Source organism: Armigeres subalbatus, chromosome 1, assembly GCF_024139115.2.
Source record: "Armigeres subalbatus isolate Guangzhou_Male chromosome 1, GZ_Asu_2, whole genome shotgun sequence".
Taxonomy (NCBI): domain Eukaryota; kingdom Metazoa; phylum Arthropoda; class Insecta; order Diptera; family Culicidae; genus Armigeres; species Armigeres subalbatus.
This window is the reverse complement of record NC_085139.1, coordinates 140,991,204-141,012,583: the sequence shown is the minus strand read 5'-3', so window position 1 is coordinate 141,012,583 and position 21,380 is coordinate 140,991,204. Positions and strand designations below refer to the sequence as shown.

The 21,380-nt window shown below is 40.9% G+C and overlaps 1 protein-coding gene across 1 annotated transcript in view; it reads left to right on the top strand.

Annotated features, from left to right (window-relative positions):
• Window positions 1-21,380, top strand: part of LOC134205184 (neurotrimin) — a 972,131-nt gene that overhangs the window by 883,170 nt on the left and 67,581 nt on the right. The window contains exons 5-6 of the mRNA XM_062680202.1: window positions 16,383-16,504; window positions 16,582-16,732. Of these exons, the coding sequence (XP_062536186.1) occupies window positions 16,383-16,504; window positions 16,582-16,732 (273 nt within the window). The remainder of the gene's footprint in view (window positions 1-16,382; window positions 16,505-16,581; window positions 16,733-21,380) is intronic.

Sequence of the window (21,380 nt, the reverse complement as noted above, 5' to 3'; positions counted from 1 at the left end):
TAGTTAACATTTGCTGGTTACCTTGCTTAAGAAAGAGGTGATCTATTTTCTTTCCTGACTCAAACAGCAAATTTCTTATAAACAGTGCTTTACATTGGCTTTCTGGGTCAATTAGATTTAGACCTCCTTTACTGGTATCCAGATACAATTGATTTCTATTAACTTTAAAGAAATGCGAATTCCACAAAAAATATCCTATCTTTTTCTTCAGTTCGGCTAAGTGTGAATTATTTGGTGGTAAAATATGTGCCACATACCATAGCTTTGACAGCATATACATTAGAGTGGGGCGCAGTTGTATGGAAAAACGCAAACTTCATCCGATCAAGTGAGATCAAGGTTTTTCTGAATCGTTTTGGGACCCCAATCAACTGTGCAAAATATGGGCTCGATTGGTTGCAACCTCGCATGCCGCATCGCGTTTCAAATTTACATGGAGATTAGTATGGGAAAACGTACTTTTTTACATTTTTGCTCTTACCGGCTTCAATTTATCATCAATCACGTGACTCAATACGTTAGCATATAGTCTGGAAGATGCCGAAAGACTTTGCCGAAGAAAGTACGTAGCTGGAAGGTCTACAAAAAATGTTATTACGTTTCGAAAATTGATTGTTCAAACCATATGCAAGAAATCAATGTTTCTGCCAGCACTATTGGGCAACCTATGATTATCGAAGGGCAAAACCCATCTTCCTTCTTGTCGGATTTTTTTCTTTGTGAAATAATTCCGGAAAACGCCCATTAGCTCTAAAGCCCTATAAGATTAATTATTTTGAAATAACACTCAGTTAAATTATTGGTTTACGTAGTACGGCAGTGCTGGCAGAATAAACGATTTTTTGCATATGGTTTGAACACTCAATGTTCGAAGCGTTATAACTTTTTTCGTGGACGTGCCAGCAACGTGCCTTCTTCAGCAAAGTTTTTCGGCATCCTTTGGGTTATACTTTAACGCAATGTGCCACTTGGTTTACAATGAACTGAAACCTCTAGTAGTAGAAATGCAAAAATATACGTTCTCCCATACTAATTTCCATACAAACTTCAAACGCGATGCGGAAAACGAGGAAGCAACCAATCGGTCCCAAATTCTGCACAGTTGTTCAGGACCCAGAATGGCGTCGAAAAACCATTGATTTGAAAAAATGGCCATGACGCCCCACTCTAATATACATGTTTATAACTAAAATTCTTTCCAGTAAATTCAACTTCCTTGCACTATACAGTTGGCAGACGGCAGTAAAAGTATTTATAAGCTGGTCAAAATTGGTTTTAACCATGCTTTGCAGTTTATCCATTACAACAATTCCAAGTATTTTCAACTCATTTTTCTCTTGTACGATTTGTGGTCCTATTCTAAAATTGTTAAATCTAATGTAGCCCGATTTTTGAAAATTAATGTTTATAGCGGCTTGCAAGGAAAAATCACTTATAATTGACATAATAAGATCAAATTCTGCTTCACTTCTAACTACTACTGAAAGATCGTCGGCATATGCTATTATTTTGATGATTATCCCTTCTACCGATAGTCCCAAAGTTGCATCGTGCAGTTGTCGGATAAGCGGCTCTACGTACAGCGAGAAGAGCAGCATCGATAACGGACATCCTTGACGTACCGATCGGTCAATGTTGAAAGAAGATGTTAGAAATCCGTTTATCATCACTTGAGATGATGCATGGTTGTACAGTCTGCGAATGAACTGTACAAATTGTTCAGGAACTTTGAATTTATCGAGTGTTTCCATAAGCGTCCGTGGTCAACCGAGTCGAAGGCTTTCTGCAAATCCATGCTGAGTAAAGCAAACTTAACTCGTTTGCTCTGCTGTGATCTTGCAACGAGTGTACGTATTTTGTCTAAATTGTGGATGCATGATTTCCCTACTAGTCCAGCCGTCTGACCTTCTCCAAGCAAAAATTCCATACAGATTTTTAACCTGCTGGCGCAGATCTTTGCTAGTATTTTATAGTCTGTATTTAACAAGCTAATTGGTCTGTAGTTCTGCAAATCATTTCGATCTCCAGACTTGAAGATCAACACAATAACTCCTTTCGCAAAGTTCTCCTGCATGGGGATCGAGCCATCGAAGAATCCGTTGAAAAGCCGCAAAAGATCCTCTTTCAAGACTCCAAAATGTTTTTCATAAAATTCGTATGTTAGTCCATCCAGTCCTGGTGCTTTTTCTTTGATGCGTTTTTTATTGTTGCCCATAGCTCTTCTTCTTCAATCGCTGATATCAGATTGATACCCAAGTGGGTGGGTATATTTTTTTGGATGTGCTGCAAAGCAGCGTATGCTGTCGTTTGCTGGTTTTGTGGTTTCCGGAACTGTTTTTCGAAATAGGTATGTACAGCTTGAGTTGTCGTTTGTCCATCAATCGTCCGTAAACGTATTGCTGAAGAATGTAGTCCTCGTTTAGCTACCTTCGCCACCTGGTATATGCTCAATTTTTCGCTTTCAAGCATCGTTGATGGTTGAACCCTGCTCCGAAAACTTGAAAGGCGTTTCTCTTCAATATCTACGATTGCAGATTTTACCATACACATCCTTCCGTGAACTTCGATTCCTCTAGTTTGCAATGCCATCAAATCGTAAAGATCTTTGTAATATCCTGCTTTCTTCCTCGAGTTTCTTATATTGACCTCGTATGTTCTAGACTTGTAGTAGTTCCTGACTTTGTTTTTGAAATCATACGACCACCATTCAGAGAAGTTTGTACCATGCTTTCGACGATTTTTTAATTCCGTGTAAACATGAATAAATCCTTCAGACACATTGTCATCGTTGATAAGCTGGCTATTTATTTTCCAATATCCTCTGCCAAAGGAGGGGGCTACATCAGTCGATCTAATTTTGACTTTAAACATTACAGCATGATGGTCAGAAAATGCTACAGGTAGTGTATCATATTGTGTAACTTGGGTTGCAAATTCTTTGTCGCAATAGAATCTGTCCAGACGAGAAGCTGAATTTTGTCTGAAGAAGGTATAACGATGATTGCTCAATCCAAGATCGTCAAGCTTGAACAGATTTACAAGCGATTGCAAACCTTTACAATACTGTTTGTATCTGCCCTTAGAGTCTTCTGCATTCAAAATACAATTGAAGTCCCCTCCTAGTACTATATGGTTTCCTCTACTCAAGTGAGGAGCGATATGATTTTTGAACAGTTCATCTCGCTCCGCGTTGTACTGTGACCCGGAATGTCCGTACACATTAATAAGAGTCAAGCCATCAATTACAACAGATACGATACGGCCAGTAGGGCACAGCATGATATGCTCAAAATTTATTGTTTTTCGAATGAGCACTGCTGTGCCAACATTCTCACTGCTACGATTGACTAATGCATGGTGGGTAGGTATGAAACTGAAATCGTTAAAAGACACTTCTTGTAGCAGGATAAAATCCAAGTCGTTCTGCACAATGAACTCCTTCAGCAAATTTTTCTTCGAGTCGGTGGAGATGCTGTTAATATTTAGTGTGCAAAACAACTCACAAAATTCATTTTAGTTTTCAGTGACGGGTGCAAGTCTACGGCTGTCGATAAAGCAGAGTGTTTGCTCTGACATTAGATGTCAAAGTTGTATGACTAACACATTCCTATTGTTGTATTACCAGCACTAGCACTAACCTTCGTAACATGGCTTCTCGAACGGGATCTGTCGCAGCTGCTTTTGGACTTCGCTCCTTTGGATTTGGCACCACCACTGGATTCCGCAGCTATAATCTGCAGCATATCCGGCTTGTCAGCTACTTCTGCACGTTTCTGCTTCCGAGGTTTCCTACTTCTGTCGACAGTGATGTACTTTTCGCCACCTTCGGACTCTGATTTGCTGCTTGAGGCGAGACTACCGAGGGGTCTTTTGTTTGACCGCTCTTCTTCCTTTTGGACAAGTTCATCATCCGATTCAGAATCCGTGACTTTGGGCATGGCAGCTGCCCCTGAGATCCGGAACTTCCTCGTCCAAGACTTCAACGATAAAATCATCCTCTGCCAGGTTCTCCTGATCGCCTCCTGTTGTATGAGATGACACCAGCTTCACCATCGACAACTGCAACTCTTCACTTCTATCTGCTGATGTTGTTCCAGCGACTACTCTGGAGTAGGTGCCTCTATCGGAAGGTTTTTCGCCAGTTCCCAGAAGTGAGTGATTAACAGTTCGCTCATCTGAAATGCGTCGGTTGATGTTCTGTGGGCAGTTTACTTTGAGATGTCCTTCTTGCTTGCACAAAAAACAGCGTTGCTTCAGTCCGTCATAATAAATCCTACCTCTGCGATGCAGGAAGAAGAGGCTGGACGGCATTTCCTTTTTGATGTCCATATAGACTCCACGGACACCTGTGAAGAGATCCAATTCCAACTCCACAGGAAATTTCTCCCTGACCATGCGCTTCACGGTGCCATACTTTCCCAGGACCAGAGATACGTCTAGATCAGACAGCTCGGGTGGCAAATCGAAGACCCGTACGTATCGGAGACATCCTCCAGCGACTGACATGCTAACCTCTACCGTTTTTCCGTTTGAGTAGCAGAATGTATGCACCTCTGGGTTCTGCATTAGTGCTTCCTTCATGGCAGCTTCCGATCGAAACTTGATGCATATAACTCGCTCATCCGAAATCTTGTAACTAGATTCCATTGTTCGTTTATCAGCATCGAACGCTTTTACAAAGCGGGCGATTTCCACCAGAGTGGGTCCCGCTGCATCTTCTGGAAATTGGAAGACCAGTGTGTTCTTAACGATTCCAGTTGACATCCTCTTGATTTGCTACAGAGCAAAACAGCCGATGTGGGCCACAGAGTGTAAGCAAATTGAAAAAGGGAACTAAATTCTGAATTGTATCAGGCAAAACAAAAAATGCGAGCGAAAAACAAAAACCTCCTTTTGGTATGACGGCTGATAGTCTACTGCATTCGTATATCATGAGGCTAACACGACACGATGATACTTTTATGCTCAGCGAAGTCGAGATAATTTCCAAACCGAATATTGCCTAGACCGGCACCGGGAATCGAACACACCCACCCTCAGAATGGTCTTGCTTTATAGCCGCGCATCTTACCGCTAGGCTAAGGAGGACTAGCTGGTCTATAGGACAAAAATTCACGTTAATAAAGAATCAATACAAAATAAAAGAGTAGATGCAAACGAGCTTAAGTGTGTTTCTCAAAAGGTGAAAATGGAAAATCTTTTCACATTTTTTTTTTTGCCTTGTTGGTTCCTTAAAACTCACATTACAATTACATTCCAACTATATTAATAACATTTCCACGGCCCCATAACTATGGCTTGTCAACTTTTCCTTTGAGCGGAAGTGTTGTACTGTAAGACGGGAAGCGACGAGGTTGAACGAAAATAATAATAACACCACACAAAGTTGTGGAGAACATTTTTTGACGCAGTATAAACCCCCGTAGAAGACCATCGTATCCTGTCACCTTGCGCCCTTTCCCATCCCATCGTTGCTGGATGCTGTCCAAGGCGAAGGGAATCACACTCGTTTGTACCTACATGTGTAAAATAGCACATAAATTCATAACTCATCCCGATGTTGTTGTTCCAGCTACAACTTAGTCTGGGTGTTAAGCTTGCTGCTCGGATTCGCCACGGCTGTGACCACAGGTCTCAGAGCTAGAGGATGTTTTGCGACGGATTTTGTCCACGAATACGATTGAAGACGAAGGGAAGTTGGAAAAGTTTTAATAACGGATTTCAGAGAAAAAATTCCCACTCCCTCGAAGTTTATTATAGCAGGATCGTTTTTTTTTGTTTGAGGATATGAGAATGTGTAGATAAATTTCTTGTTGACGTAAGTGGAAAGATACATTTGTTGTTGAACTGTTTTAATTTGGTGAGGCAATTGCTTATCTCTAATATAGCTGAGTGTACTTGAATGCCGAATGATACCATTAAAAAAGTCAGGAACATCGTCTCCGACCAGAGGTCGTACAGACTGGACATTTAACACCTAGCTTGAGACAACGGACAGGGCACATAACACCCAGTGGGCCAGTGAAGAATTTTTCTAGAAGGAAATGTTTCCTCCTTATGGGGCGGAAATCGAACCAACCGCACGGCCACGAAGCCACATTAACATTTGTAAAAAAATTGATAACTTTTTTTTAATTAGGAGCGATTCTAATAAGACGTCCACTATATTTTGAAATTTCTACACAATGGGTCTCCGGGCCTTCTACAAAAAGTTAGGTATTTGAAGTGATACAGCAATCAACATCACAACTGATTAGTTAGTTTCGGTTACCCAAAATAAAACTGTTTTGATTGTTGACAAACAATTGGAGATGGAGAGTTGATTCAGAATATTAATTGTGAGTGTTGAACCATGCCTCCAACGTTGACTTTCCTTTAATATTCATACTTTGTTTATACTGTCGTCCTTCGCATATTGGTTTCATTGGTCCATCATACGCTCATTGACTGGAATTTCTATGTACGTGAGACAGTTATGAGGATAACGACAGTGAGGGCCTCTATCAAATGTAACGTTATAATTATTTTTGTTATCGCATATTCCACCATAATAATCTTCATTGGATGTCCCACTTCACTCCTACCACTCGACATGAAGAGAGCGTGTGTCAGTTTTGTCATGATTTTTCGCTTGCCGTCGCAAATATTGAGAAGACACATGTGCAGCACTGCAGCAGCCATCCATGAAGAATACACTGCGACCTGCGGCCTCAAAGCGTCTGGGTGCACCGAGGCAAATTCATCACTCCGCTCGTTGCAAAAGAGTGTTATAATGAGCTTCGCTTCACGGACTGCTTGCGGTTGGAGATTTCGAGTTGGCAAGCAGTCAAGTTGTGGTTGAGCAAACATGTTCCTTGCGCTCCCATCCAGGGCATGACGAATCCTAGTTGGTGCCATGTTAATAATGTTAACATGTAGTCTCTGCTCGTTAGAGTGCTGTAGATTTTTTCCAGTAAGCAGCAACGGGCAAAGTTTTGCTTTCATGTATTTTTTTCCACCACTGATTCAACAAGATTCGTGCGCATCTTACAGAACTCATTCTTCCAGATATTTCCATGAAAGGTTTTCTCGTTACAATTCAGCTCTCATTATGGTTCTGTTTTGTTGCGCTGTGGAAAGATTTGAATGGGTATTCATTTTTAAGAAAAAAAAAAGAATAAAATAGAAAAATATGCATTATCATACCTTAAAATGGTGTGCAAAATGCATCATAGCTCAGTACAGTTAGTTGCTTCCTGTAGATGATGCTGATCGTTCAGACGGAATGGAGATTTTTTCAACCTAACAAACAGTTTTAAATAATATTTACCGCTACAATTTGGATCTATTGTATGTTCTGTATGAAGTACGTAATAATTCGCGTTTCCACCAATCCACCATTGGTAGTATTTGGTTTGGTATTCTACAAAACATCTTTCTTTGAAGATACGGATTTTATGTGAAAAGATGTCCAAATAGATTTAAATAATATCTGACTTTCCTCTGAGCTGACCCCCACTTCAGTAAGGCTTATGTGATTGAAAAAATTTTATGACTTTGAAAAAGAGTAATTTGTTCTTCCCATAAACATCTATTGCCCAAGTTTACCATCAATTCAACTCCATTTATTGCATATCCCGGAGCATCGTTTATACTCGTGCTGCTGGAATAAAGTTATACCGTTTAAATGTTCAAAAGTGAACATCAAATTACAACGTTGACAGTGCCAATTTGTGTTAAATCGAGGAAATGAAAACCACCAACACCACCCAGATTGCCACACGTACATTCACACACAAACATACATACAATCCAGGCAATCACACAGACCCCGGTTAAACGAAAGTGGTAATCACACAAATTATGGCTTACAAAACATAATCGTCCCCGGAGGTAATCGGTCAACTTGCCAAAGAAAGTACAAAACTAAAACCATCGAATCCGGCAGTTTTGGGGTGCGGAATCGTGGCATAGAAGGGAAAATGTGGGAAAGCCATCAACCAGCCCCGTACCGTAGCCGTGTACGTGGCAGCAGAGCAAGGGCGCAATAAAAACCAGAATTAGATATAAAGCTAATCCTTTTTCTGCCTTTGGACTCGGAGCTCGCTTCTACGCTTCCTTGTCGTGTGTATGCGCGCTCCTGGCTGTATGTAGTTCGCCCTGTGGGCAATCCTCAAAAGAAATGTTTTCCAGCAGCACACTCCGTAGATGGATGCGGATCTAGCAATATGAACATGGAAGAGAGTAAAGCTATTGATCGCAAAGTGCGAGAGTTTTGGCAATGAGTTTATTTTTTAATAGTAGAAATTCTATGTTAAATTTGTTTTTTTGGCTTCAAGTTTGTATAGAAAGACCATATTACGTCTAACGTTCCCTCTGGGTTGGTTACCCGATCTTCCCTAAGGTTGCTCGTATCACGGGCAGTGCGGCGCCACGAGGACGTAGGGATAGGAGTTGCCAAGGACCGCGAGATGGGATCTATTTTATTCCTAAAAGTACGTGAAGTGGTACCAATGGTACGCCAAGTAAAGCAACAAACCTGTAATTTAGCTCTATCTACAAGACCATTTTAATCTAGAGAATTTGTTAGATACCGAACAAGAATTACCGTGTGTTCCTCGATCTACCATTGTTAATTACTTCATGAAGAGTTAATACATACATAGATCCCTAACTCGAACCTTTTTCAGCAGTCAGTTCAGCCTAGGACAATGACGCCGTGTTTTTTTAAACTAATTGCTAGAAAAGTTGTTTCCACTGCAGCCTCAAACTAAAGGAATTTGATTCTTTGAGGCCTGCAGGGTAAAATTTGTTTTGTTATACTTTAGATACTGCTATTTGTATAGAGAACTAAATACGATGAATCCTTGAATTACCACAACTTATTACCATAGCTCGAAAAATGCATTAAGCTAGGGGTCGGTCGAAAACCACCGTGGACTAATGCTCCTCTACGGAACCTGAGGGCCCTCCTTAGCCGTGCGGTAGGACGCGCGGCTACAAAGCAAGACCATGCTGAGGGTGGCTGGGTTCGATTCCCGGTGCCGGTCTAGGCAATTTTCAGATTGGTAATTGTCTCGACTTCCCTGGGCATAAAAGTATCATCGTGTTAGCCTCATGATATACGAATGCAAAAATGGTAACTTGGCTTAGAAACCTCGCAGTTAATAACTGTGGAAGTGCTGAATGAACACTAAGCTGCGAGGTGGCTCTATCCCAGTGTGGGGATGTAATGCCAAATAAGAAGAAGATGGGTCGGTCGGAAACCACCGTGAACTAATGCTCCTCTACGGAACCTGAAAAGATTACGCACTAGAGCTCTTCGCGCCTATACCTTTCGACGGTGTGCCTTCACTAAACGGAACTTCAAGATCGTCAGCAATGATAACCGGTGCTATAATAAACTCCGTTGCAAACATTATGTTCATCTCACGCAACAAAATCTCCGACGATACTCAAACAAGTTTTGGTCTTTCGTGAATTCTAAAAGGAAGGAAACTGGATTGCTATCAAGTGTTTTTCTCGATAACAACATTGCGCTGAATAATGAGGAGAAATGTGACCTTTTCGCTACACACTGCTCAAGTGTATTCTCGGGCTATTCGCCTTCTCAGGATGACATTGATAGAGCCGCAAGTGGAGTACCTACCAATGTAGTGGATGTGGTTGTCTTTCATAAAGATGTTCAAATGGTTCTTCCAGCGATACCAAATCATTCTTTTCTCCTGGACCTAGCGTTCTTCCATTGGCCGTGCTGAAAAAATCCGATATTTTTACTGTTCTACTTTGTTCTACTATTCAACTTATCATTTCAACAGAGGAAATTTCCCGTCCAGTGGAAATGCTCTACAATGCTCCCAGTTTTCAAGAACGGCAACAGATGACATGTGAGCATTACATCACTTGGAATGGAGTCGAAACTGTCGACTCGCTGATGAACTATAAAATGTTCGCTTCTTGTAAGAATTATATCAGCCCGTAGCATCATGGTTTCTTTCCCGGCCGCTCTGTGGAAACTAATCTTGTCAGTTTTACTTCTTTTTGCATGGAGAACATGTGTAAACAAATTTCAAATAGATGCCGTTTACACCGATCTCAAATCTGCCTTCGACAAAGTTAACGAGGACCTGCTGCTTGCATAACTAGAGAAAATGGGCTGCTCTTTTGCTTCATGCACCTGGCTCCGATCTTATCTGGTTGGACGCCAAGTGTCAGTCAGTATTGGAAACAATTTATCCGACTGTTTCTCGAATCTTTTTGGAGTTCCACAAGGCACCCTTGGACCATTGCTATTCTCGCTTTTCATGAACGATGTAATGGTATGCTGCTGTTGTTTTCCGTTGACCTTAAAGTGTATGTAGATATTCGAGGCCTCACAGACTGTTATGAACAACAGAACCTTCTAAAAATTTTTCATAATCGTTGTACTCAGGCCGAAAGTCATTTGGCCGAATGCCACTAGGCTGAAAGTTATTTGTACGAAAGGCTCATTTAGCCGAAAGGGTCATTTGACCGAATGGGTCAATTTGGCCGAACGGGTCGTTTGGCCGAAAGGGTCATTTGACCGGAAGGGCCGTTTGACCGAAAGGGTCGTTTGGCCGAAAGGGTAAGGCCAGGAGAGGGTCATTGGGCCGAAATGGTAATTTGGCCGAAAGGGTCATTTGGCCGATAGGGTCGTTTGGCCGAATAGGATATTTGGCCGAATAAGACATTTGGTCGAGTAGGTCATTTGGCCGAATAGGTATTTGAAAAGTAGGAAATCAGGAGTGAGAAGAGAGACATCTCCATTCTCATTCCGCATTTCTCACTTCTCGCTGTTAAAATTGAGAAGCGTGGAGAGAGTAGTGCGACGTCTCACCACCCACTTCGCACTAATAACTTTTCACAGTGCGAAATAAGATGTCTCACTACTAACTTCGCGCTTCTTCCTTTACCAGCGAGAAGTGAAAAATAAGGAGTGAGTAGTCAGAATTCTCACTTTTTACAACTCGAATTGATAAATGAGGAGTAAGAAGTGAGACGTCTCACTTCTCACTCTTCATTTTTCTCTTCTCACTGTAAAAAGTGAGAAGCGTGAAGGGAGTATGGAAAGGTCCCACTACTCAATTTTCACATTTCACTACAACAATTTTCACTTTTTACAGTGAGAAATGGGAAATTAGGAGTGAGAAGAGAGACGTTTTTTTTCCTCATTTCTCACGTCTCACTGTGAAAAGTGAGAAGCGTTCTCTTCTCACTGTAGAAAGTGAGTAGTGAGACGTCTCACTACTTACTTCACGCTTCTCACTTTTTACAGTGAGAAGTGACAAATGAGGAATGAAAATTAACACGTCTCTCTTTTCACTCCTAATTTCTCACTTTTCAAATGACCTATTCGACCAAATCTTCAATTCGTCCAAATATACTATTCGGCCAAATGACCCTTTCGGCCGAACGACTCTTTCTGCCAAATGACCATTTCGGCCAAATAACCCTACCGGCCAAATTACCCTTTCCGCCAAACTACCCTTTCGGCCAAATGACCCTTTCGGCCAAACGACACTTTCGACACTATGACTCTCTCGTCCATATGACCCTTTCGGTCAAATGACCCTTTCGACCAAATTACCCTTTCGGCCAAACGACCCTTTCTGCCGAACGACCCTTTCTGCCAAACGACCCTTCCTGCCACATGACCCTTTCAGCCTAATGACTCTTTCGGCCAAACGACCAGTTGAGCCTAATATACCTTTCGGCCAAACGACCCTTTCGGTCAAATGTCCATTTCAGAAATATGACGAGCTCAGTACGCATTTTCTCTTGTTTGTGAAAGCAGCTGACTGACTGACAGATGAAGAGAAAGGGAAAAAATTTCTTGTCCTGTTGTGTTTCTCCGTTCCGAGCGATCGGCCGGTCGTGGAAGTTTAGTTTTGCTTTGTGCGGAATGCAAAACGATCGGCCGGTCACCAAAATTTCGTTCTGCTTTGTGTGGGTGAGTAAGTTAATCAGAAAGTGAAAATTTAGTTCGCATTCAGTTGTGTAGTGCGGTCGATAATTAAAATAATTAGCGTTCGTTCGATTGTTTTTGTATTAAGTCAAACTACACGCTATACACGGCAGACCGTTTACCAAAACGAACCATGCCACACTCCCTATCCCATATATCCAACATCCCAGTGATTGCTCGTGGAAGTGCAGATGACTCGTTGGCTTCTATCAAAGCGAGTATCACGTCAACAATTTCCTACAAATTCCTCAATTGGCCTGCATTCGGACACGGCCGGCGCTGGTATTGCTTAATTTTGGTTCACCAGTTCTTACACATTGAAGATGATGTTAGTCCCAAACTTCGTCTGTTGGTTTTCTGTGTAATTACAGTTGACCTGGCGTTAACGAAGTAGCAACTGTGGGCGGTCATTCATGCTCATGCTCAACGACCATTTCTGAAATATGACTTTCGGCCTAATGATCTGTTCGGCCAAATGGTATATTCGGCCAAACAACTTTCGGTCTAGTGGCATTCGGCCAAACGGTCTTTCACCACTCGGAATACGATGGTTCTGAGCATTCCGAAGTGCTGTGTCATAAGTTTCCGACGAACGACTAATTTCATTCAGTTTGACTACAGTATTAACTGGTTCTTCACTTTAACGGGTTGATCATATAAAAGACCTAGGAGTCAGTGTTGTACTGAATCATTATCAGACGATAATGATTGTAAAAACTTTTCACGTGAAAACAGTATTCGAGTTGTTGCCGGCGACAACTTCCCAAATTTTGTACTCAGACGATCATAAACACAGAATTTTCATTTAAACATTCACCTTTACTATAATCAGCTTTGTGAGAGTGAGATATATTAAGAATTTCACAATCCACTTTTAGAGTGCATTGATGACAGATATGCAAATATCGTATAACGGTTTGGTTGCCAACACTGACTAGTAAATAGCAGGCCATGACTTTGCCTCTTTCCTCGTGGGACAACGAACGGAGTCGCACGTGCACACCCCGTGACGGATAGCTCGTTTCGGCAGAACTAGACCGTACAAGCTTATTATTCGAGACAAGCCAGCCCAGGGCTGAAAGTCTCGCTAGTAAAGACAAAAAAAAGCTTATTTTCAACAGTCCCTTTATATCTTCTATTTGCTCTTTTGGTAAATGCTTCAAATAAAGATACGATTTTCAAACGATTCTTAATCGCTGGCGAGTTTTTATCACATGATAATTTAAAAGTAAGATCGTAGGTGATTTTTGATCATCCTCGATTTTTTTAAAATGGTATTTTTCCCATCCCTGCTAGGAGTCGATCTGGATGAAAAGCTGACTTACACTTACTCAAATACCATTGATAGTGCCAATCGCCTGCTTGGGATCATGTTCAAAATCTCCATTGAGTTCCAAAATCCGTTGTGTTTCAAAGCATTGTACTGCTCTCTGGTACGCTCAATACTAGAGTTTGCATCTGGTGTTTGGAATCCATACCAGCCTGTGAGCGGTTCGAAGCTGTCCAAAGAAGATTCGTCAGATACGCTTTGTGCCACCTTCCATGGAATGACCCGTTGGACTTGCCCGCTTACGCTGATCGCTGTCGCCCACTCTGGTTGGAAACTATATCCAAGCGGATGAATGTTGCTCAGTGTGTTTTTATTGCCAAGATTTAACATCTGAATACGATGCTCCTGTGTTGCTGTCGAGGATTAGTTTGTTCGCACCTGTCCGAACGCTTCGAGTGCGAGCAGAGCACGAGGAGCCAAAAGCAAGAACTATGCTGCAAACAGTTCCATTATTCCGTTGATTCAACGAAGTATCCGACGAAATTGATTTCCATATTTCTACATCAAGATTTCGCTGTCGCTTGCTGAGTCATGTATAACGTTTTTAATGTTTGACCACCTTTTAGATTTAAGAATTTCTTGTAGACAGCACAGTCCTAAGAATAAATTAAACAAGTACAAATACAAATACAAATTAAATGCACTACAGCAGTCACCACTGCCATGATTGTCATCAAATTTTCTGTTCCTGTAAGGAATATTCGTCACACATCCATTGTCTTTCATTTGAATTGTTGATTTGAACGGTTTATGCGCTTCGATACACATCCGCTGACGATTGTTACGAATGACCACTCCATACTTTTCAATGATTTTTAGAAAAAATCACTTGAGCATTGCAATTTTGATGTGACTCATTACGAATAACAAAGAGGAGGAGCTAATGAGCTTACCTCATTAGATATAAGAAAGCATCTTTCCCGCGCGCAAGAGACGTTTTGTTCTAGATTTCACGGTTCCAGCATCGCAATCAGCAACCAGCGCGCGCGAGTCAGTTAGATCGAGATTCTTCAGAGAGCGAGCGGTTTCAGCATGGACACCAGTGGTGTTCTCTCGCGTAATTGGCGTAAGCTGCAAATCCTGTTTGCAATGAATAACCGTGCCACCGTCGTCAGCAACATCATCAAGATTTTGAAATTCATCCAATAATAGTGCTATCCAATGGGTAGCTCGAAACAGCACGAAGTTGTTCCCGTCCTGCTCGTTCTTTTTTCTCAACAAATGGGCATGAGCAGGACAGGGAGCTCTCATTGGACAGCACTAATGATGGCCATCGGCGGTGGTTACTGCAGAAATCTCGTAGTCGGTGACAGCAGTACTAAAGTGAAATTTCTCGCATGGGGACACGGCAGGTATTTCCGTCCATCGTCGTAGGGGCTAAAACCAACGAAAGCAACGGACATTTGCTTGAACTCCACTATATCAGAACGTTTCCCCGGAGCTTATGATTTGGTACGTATGAGTTTTACAAAAAAGCGTCTCTTTTATTGGTTTTCGAGATTATGACGAACAGACAAAAATACCTGCCGTGTCCTTACTGATAGTGATTGCAAAGGCACACATAATCGGTCCTTTTTCAGGACCATCATTTAATGGAGAAAAGGGTTTTGTTTGCGGTACTGAAAATTGTCGCACAAGTAAAAATGTTTCGCAAAATTCTTACTTTTGTTCTGCTGCTGTTAGTGACTGGAAAGGGCGTTGAGAGGAATTGCAGACAATTATACACAAAGATGGCGTCTGTAGCAAATAAGCGGTAAATTATTGAGTGGCTCTAGTCGGTGACAGCAACATTGTGCAAGTGCAATTTTTTCTCTCGTTTTTCACTCGCAGCCGACAAACCTGCTTTACTGAGATTTTTAAGCAAAATCGATTGAGCGGTACCGATGCTGATGACGACCGCACGATGATTTCCAGAAAAACCCTAAATACGCAAGAAAGCAGATTTCTGAATTGACTTAAGCCGTCAGTACACTGTTTGTCAGGATGACAAAATTTGTCAAGTCAACCTGAAATCTATGTCGATTTCTAATCAGTCTGATAGATGTCCGAATAAACGTGACAAATAGTGGCGGGCTTTAAGACGGATGTCTTCGCCGATAACGGTCCAAGTAACATCTGTGAGGACCGTCGGCGGTGGTTGAAGAAAATGTTCATGCTGAGATCAGATTATGATCTGTTTGTTACGTAAATATTTTACACTTCACATTACTTTTCGTTCAAATTTGCGATTGTGTCATGTAAGTATACAACCTAATATTTACATGATATTACGGTTTTCATTGCACTAAGAGGTTTTACGTAGTTTACGTGTGCTGTATTCTACTGTATTTATCGATTGCCTCAAACTGGAAAGCAATATAAGGAAAGTCTGTAACTTTCTTCTACTTTTTGTCGTTAGCCCGCTGGCCACACCAGCAGACCATACTCGTTTGCCTGCTCGGAGGGACGATGCTAAACGTTGTGCGCTATTTACAAAAGTGTAGAAATGAAAGAAATTGCTGTTTCTTTGACCATCCGAAATAATCGGTCGCCCAGTTCGTTTCTCAAGTCGCCGTCCGCCGCAAACGCCACACTTACAGATCGAACACATACACATAGTCGAAGAGCAAAAGCGACCAGGAAAATTCAAGCTTTTTTTTGAAAAAGCTTGAGTTTGAGAAATTGAAGGGGTAGTAGAGAGGGTGGCATCTTGCGTCAGAGTACCCAAAATTTGATGTAGGAGCGGAAAATTGAGCTTCTTTTGCTTGGAAGTTTTTCGTCCTATCGTTTTGTTCTGCTGTATCTGTGTATGATGAAATAATTCATTTCGAAGTGTTTTATTTTAATACCTTACAGATGATTTCCAAAACAATGTCAAGATACCGATTAGTTAAATGGCATTATTTCATATACGTTTGTTTTAAATTATTGATTAAATTAGTAATAACAATGATCTTTATTAAGATACTTTAAGCTCAATGACTTTAGCTGAGCTCAAAATATCCGTATCTGAATTAGGTGGATCAAGTCATATTGTTTCTATCAAGATTTTTGAATAATAAACTAAATGAAAGCTTCTGATATAAATTTATGTTTCTATCTTTCCAGTTCCCCCCAGTGTTCGAGTGATACCACCCAGTGGGCAGCTGACAGCCCGGAAGGGTGGCGTAGTTACGTTAGAATGCAAAGCATCCGGGAATCCAGTTCCGTCCATCTATTGGACAAAAAGAGTAAGTGATAGATCGAGCAAAGCTATGCTGGTGCGGACCATTGAAGTTTGCAATATTTTATCTAAATTAACCCACAGGGAAGTCCGGCCAAAGTTGCCAACAAAATAGGTGAAGGACCGATTCTGACCCTGGAGAGGGTGGAACGCCAGCAAGCGGGCGTTTATCAATGTACGGCGGACAACAATGTCGGAGACCCGGTGACTGTCGATATGCGACTGGACGTTCTTTGTAAGTAGATTGTTCTTGTTCTTTGAAAATATGATTGTGGAGTTTTCAAAATAGTTTGATTTGATTTAGAACTTTTGCTTACATCTGAATAATGAAGTCGAATAAATATTTCCATTACGTTACTTTATATGAAGTTGCTCATCGTTGCTCTGGCTAAAGCGTTCACATAGAAACCCTGTAATTAATTGAATGAAATAACCGTCGTGTTTCAAATTACTTCATTGTTCACTAGAGTAATTCAAATTTTGATTTTTTCGTTCCCTTATGCTTAAAAAATAGCATTTGATATTAAAAAAGTTATCCTAAATTTTTAGCTAATTTGGTTGTAATTTGACTGAGCACATGCAGTTTGAAGTTTGTATGAAAATTACTATGAAAACAGTAACTTTTGTGGAAAACCGTTTCGCAGCGTTGCCCACTAAGCTTCAAAATACATGAATACACTGCCAATATAGAAAATTTAGCCAGGAAACAGATCGTCTTTGTTGTTGAAATGCTGAATCGTGTGAAATTCAATTTAACATGTCAAAGAATAACATCAATATCAATAATGAGCATTTTTGTTTTCTTTATAACTTCACTTACAACAGTCAGATCGTTTCGCAATAACCACTGACTTTCAGCTTAAAAAGAATTCTACAAAGCTCAAATATAAAATATATTCAAATAGTTTATGGGTCATCTCAGGAAATATTCTTTCACGCAGGGATGGGAAATCGAGGATGATCAAATTCACCCGCGATCTTACTTTTAAATTATCAAGTGATCAAAACTCACCAGTGATTAAGATTCGTTTGAAAATCGTATCTTCATTTGAAGCATTTACCGTTACATTTTGAACTCTTTTTCCTTACTACCATGAAACCACAACGCCAAATAGAAGATATAACGGGACTGTTGACAATTAGCTGATATTAGTAACGATTAATGTTTGAATGAAAATGCTGTGTTTATTATCGTGTGAGTACAAAATAAGAAGTTGTCGCCGGCGACAACTCGCCTACTGTTTTCACGTGAAAAGTTTTCACATGAAAATTGCAATCATTATCGTCAGATAATGATTCAGCACAACACTGCTTTCACGTAAGTGGCGATTTCCATAGCAATTTTCGTAAAATTTTCAGATGACGCGTACACAGTCAAATTACATCCAAATTAGCTAAAACTTTAGGAGGTTTGTTAAAATGACAAAACCAATCGTTAAAGCATAGGCTGCCGTAATCTGGAAAAGTGACGTATACGTCATTTTTCAAAAATGGTGTTAACGAGTACTACTCATTGAGGACTTTAACAGAAAAATGAAAAGCATGCATGTTGTAAAATGGCTGTTACGTTACTTTTCCAGATTACGGCAGTAGGGGAGCGAAAAAGTGAAAATTTGAATCACTCTATTGTTCACCTTCTGTTTTTAGTGGGTATAGTTTTCAATTTAAGCATAAAAAACTGTAGCAATATATATTATAAAATAGTAAAAACATATTCGCATGTAATAAATAACAAACATGCCTTACTTGATTACCTACAAACGATGATGCATGCGGAAAATATATCAATCCACTGGGACAGAACGGAACGCCAGGGGTCAATCAGCAATGAAATGCAAATGCATCGATGAACTCAAACAGACAGGTAGCGAACAGGTCACACAGAAAGCAGCTTTTCATTGCATTATATAAAATACACGATGATTTCGAATCTGTTGAGTTTCGTTTCACATTTCTCCATTAACCCTTGTCGAGCTTGTTTCTCATTAACAATTGATCATCGACGAACAAACAACAATGCACAAATTAAATTTTCCACCAAAATAATTCCGCACATCTCGATTGTGCTCCGTGCGGAGCGAATATTTATCTGTGAAGGGTTAAACACAAGGCACTTCGCGATTAACTGACGGTGAAAATAATGACCATGCACTAGAGCGCGAGTATTACTAAAAGGGCATCCATTTCCATTCAGTTGTCTGATGTTTACGGTAAAAATCAATCGCACGCTAATTATGCAGGTCGACAATAATGTATTCTGCGGTCATTGTTGATTGAAATGCGGTTGATTTCTGTCGATTGGATCACTTTTGTGATGGACGACAATGATATGCAATAGAGTGAAAAAGATCATTTTTTTTTCAATTCCATTGTTTTTTCACTGAAATGATAGATTGTTGCTGTTTTCGCGGATTGCTTGACGGGAATGTTTAGGGTGGCTATATTTGAGGCTGAAATAAAACAAACTGTGCACAGAGTGACTATTAATTGGGTTGATAGAAAGTGATACCAGGAAGCAGATACAGCACCAATCTCGTCCCTTATTATGCTTTCACTGAATAACAATTTGACGCAAAAAAAACGCGGTTCGAGGCCTTATTTGCCCATCCTCGGTTGCGCTCCTAGCTCGTTGAGCTCCCCGCCTTCTACCTGCCGGGTCGGAAGCAAGCATGCTCTTTGCATGGTTGCTGTCCGGCATTTTTGCAACATGCCCTGCCAACGTACCCTTCCAGATTTAGCTACCACACAACGCACCGTTCTCTTGCACACCGCCCTAGATGGTCCTAAGCACGCGTCTTTTGAATATTCCGAGTACTTTTGGAACATGGTACAAATTTTATGACCATAGTAGACTACCGATCTCATGAGCGTTTTATATATGGCCGGGGTTCTGCCAAATCACACCAAGCGACCTGCACATCTTGGCTCGCGGCACTAAGCATTTGCGGGATAAGTTAAGCTTCTGATAGAACTCGTGTGCTTCTTGAGAACGGCACAGCTGCTCCATCTCATCGCACTTCGCTTTTTTCAAGGCGGCGTTTCATCTCCTGAAATTGGCGGATTTGCTGTTTTCGTATCAGTTTAATGCGTTTTGCGTTCTGCCAGATTCCTTGCTGCAGTGCGGCTGCCCGAGTTGCATCCTTTTCCTCCAGAATCTATCAAACCAATCGTCAAATCAATTAAAATCGTCCCACATATACGATCGTTAATGGCTAAATACGATCAGTACGAATAACTTCCATACAAAGTCAAGTATCTGCATCAGGAACTCTAATACGTCTTCATTTTCAGTGTGATAAAAGATTAAGGAAAGTTTCTCGTTAACACAAATAGCTGGATTTTAATTGAGGTATTGCCCTGGCGAAAAACGAATTTAGTGGCCCCATGAAGATTATGGCCAACAGTTGCTTCTGATGACTACAGTGAGGCGGGGGCGGGAAGCTGATGACAGTTTGTGATTCCTGCTTGCATTTTCCAGAAATGCAATGTTTTTGGTATGTAAGTTGTTACCAACATACAGCAATATTATAGATTCTATTGGTTGAGTGTGTTCTAGGAAGTGAACGAAATATTTGTCGAAGTCAGACTCTGTCATCTATCCATAACTATGAAACAACGTTTCCTTTGAAGCTCCTTCTTCAAGTCTTCCGTCATTCGAGATTTTGCAAAAATAAGCATTGTTGGGACGAATATTCCGTTCTCTGACATGGTCAAGCAGGCCATTGTCATGACTTCGTGTTCTTTTGATGTTATTCCGCCAATTTTCTTTTTACCTCACAGCGCCAAAATCCGTGACTTCTTCCCAGAATTCTTCCGGCAATTCCACCAGAAATTCATCTGGATATTACTCCAAGAATTCCTCTGGATTTTCCTCCAGGATTTCATCCATGTATTCCTCCAGGAATTCTACGAAAAGGAATTTGTCCAGATATTACTACAGGAATTTCTCCGGATATTTTTCCAGACATTCCTCCGGATATTTCTCCAGACATTCCTCTGGATATTCCTTTAGAAGTTGCTTCAAATATTCCTCCAGAAATTCGACCGGATATTCATCCAGGTATTCTTCAGAATATTCTACCAGGTATTTCTCCAGATATTCCTCCAGGTATTCCTCCGAAAATTCCTCCAGATATTACTCCAGAAATTCCTCTGGATGTTCCCCCATATATTCCTCCAGGAATTTCTTCGGATATTCCTCCAAAAGTTTGTCCAGATATTACTCCAGCAATTCCTCCGGATATTTCTCCAGGAATTCCTCCAGGAGTTTCTCCGAATATCTCTCCAGGAATTCCTCCGGAAATTCCTTCAGGAATTCGTTCGAATATTCCTCCAGGAATTTGTGCAGATAATCCAACTGAAATTTCTCTTGATATTTCTCCAGTAATTCTTCCAGGAGTTCCTAAGAATGTTCATCAAGGAATAATTCTGGATATTCCTCCAGGCATTCCTCCGGATATTCCTCAAGGAATTCATTCGGATATTCCTCCAGGAATTTGTCCATGTAATTCTCCCGGAATTTCTTCAGATATTTCTCCAGATATTTCTCCAGGAATCCTTTGGATATTCCTCCAGAAATTCCTCTGGACAATTCTTCAGGAATTCTTCCGAATATTCCACCAGGAATTCCTCCGGATTTCCATCAGTAATTCGTCCGTATATTCCACCAAGAATTCGTCCAGATTTCCCTCCAGGAAATCCTTCAGATATTCCTCCGGGAGTTTGTCCAGATATTACTCCAGGAATTTCTCCAGATATTTCTCCAAGAATTCCTCCAAGAGTTCCTCCGGATATTCCTCCAGGAATTCGTTCGGATATTTCTCCAGAAATTTGTCCAGATAATCCTCCGGGAATTTATCTTGATATTTCTTCAGTAATTCCTC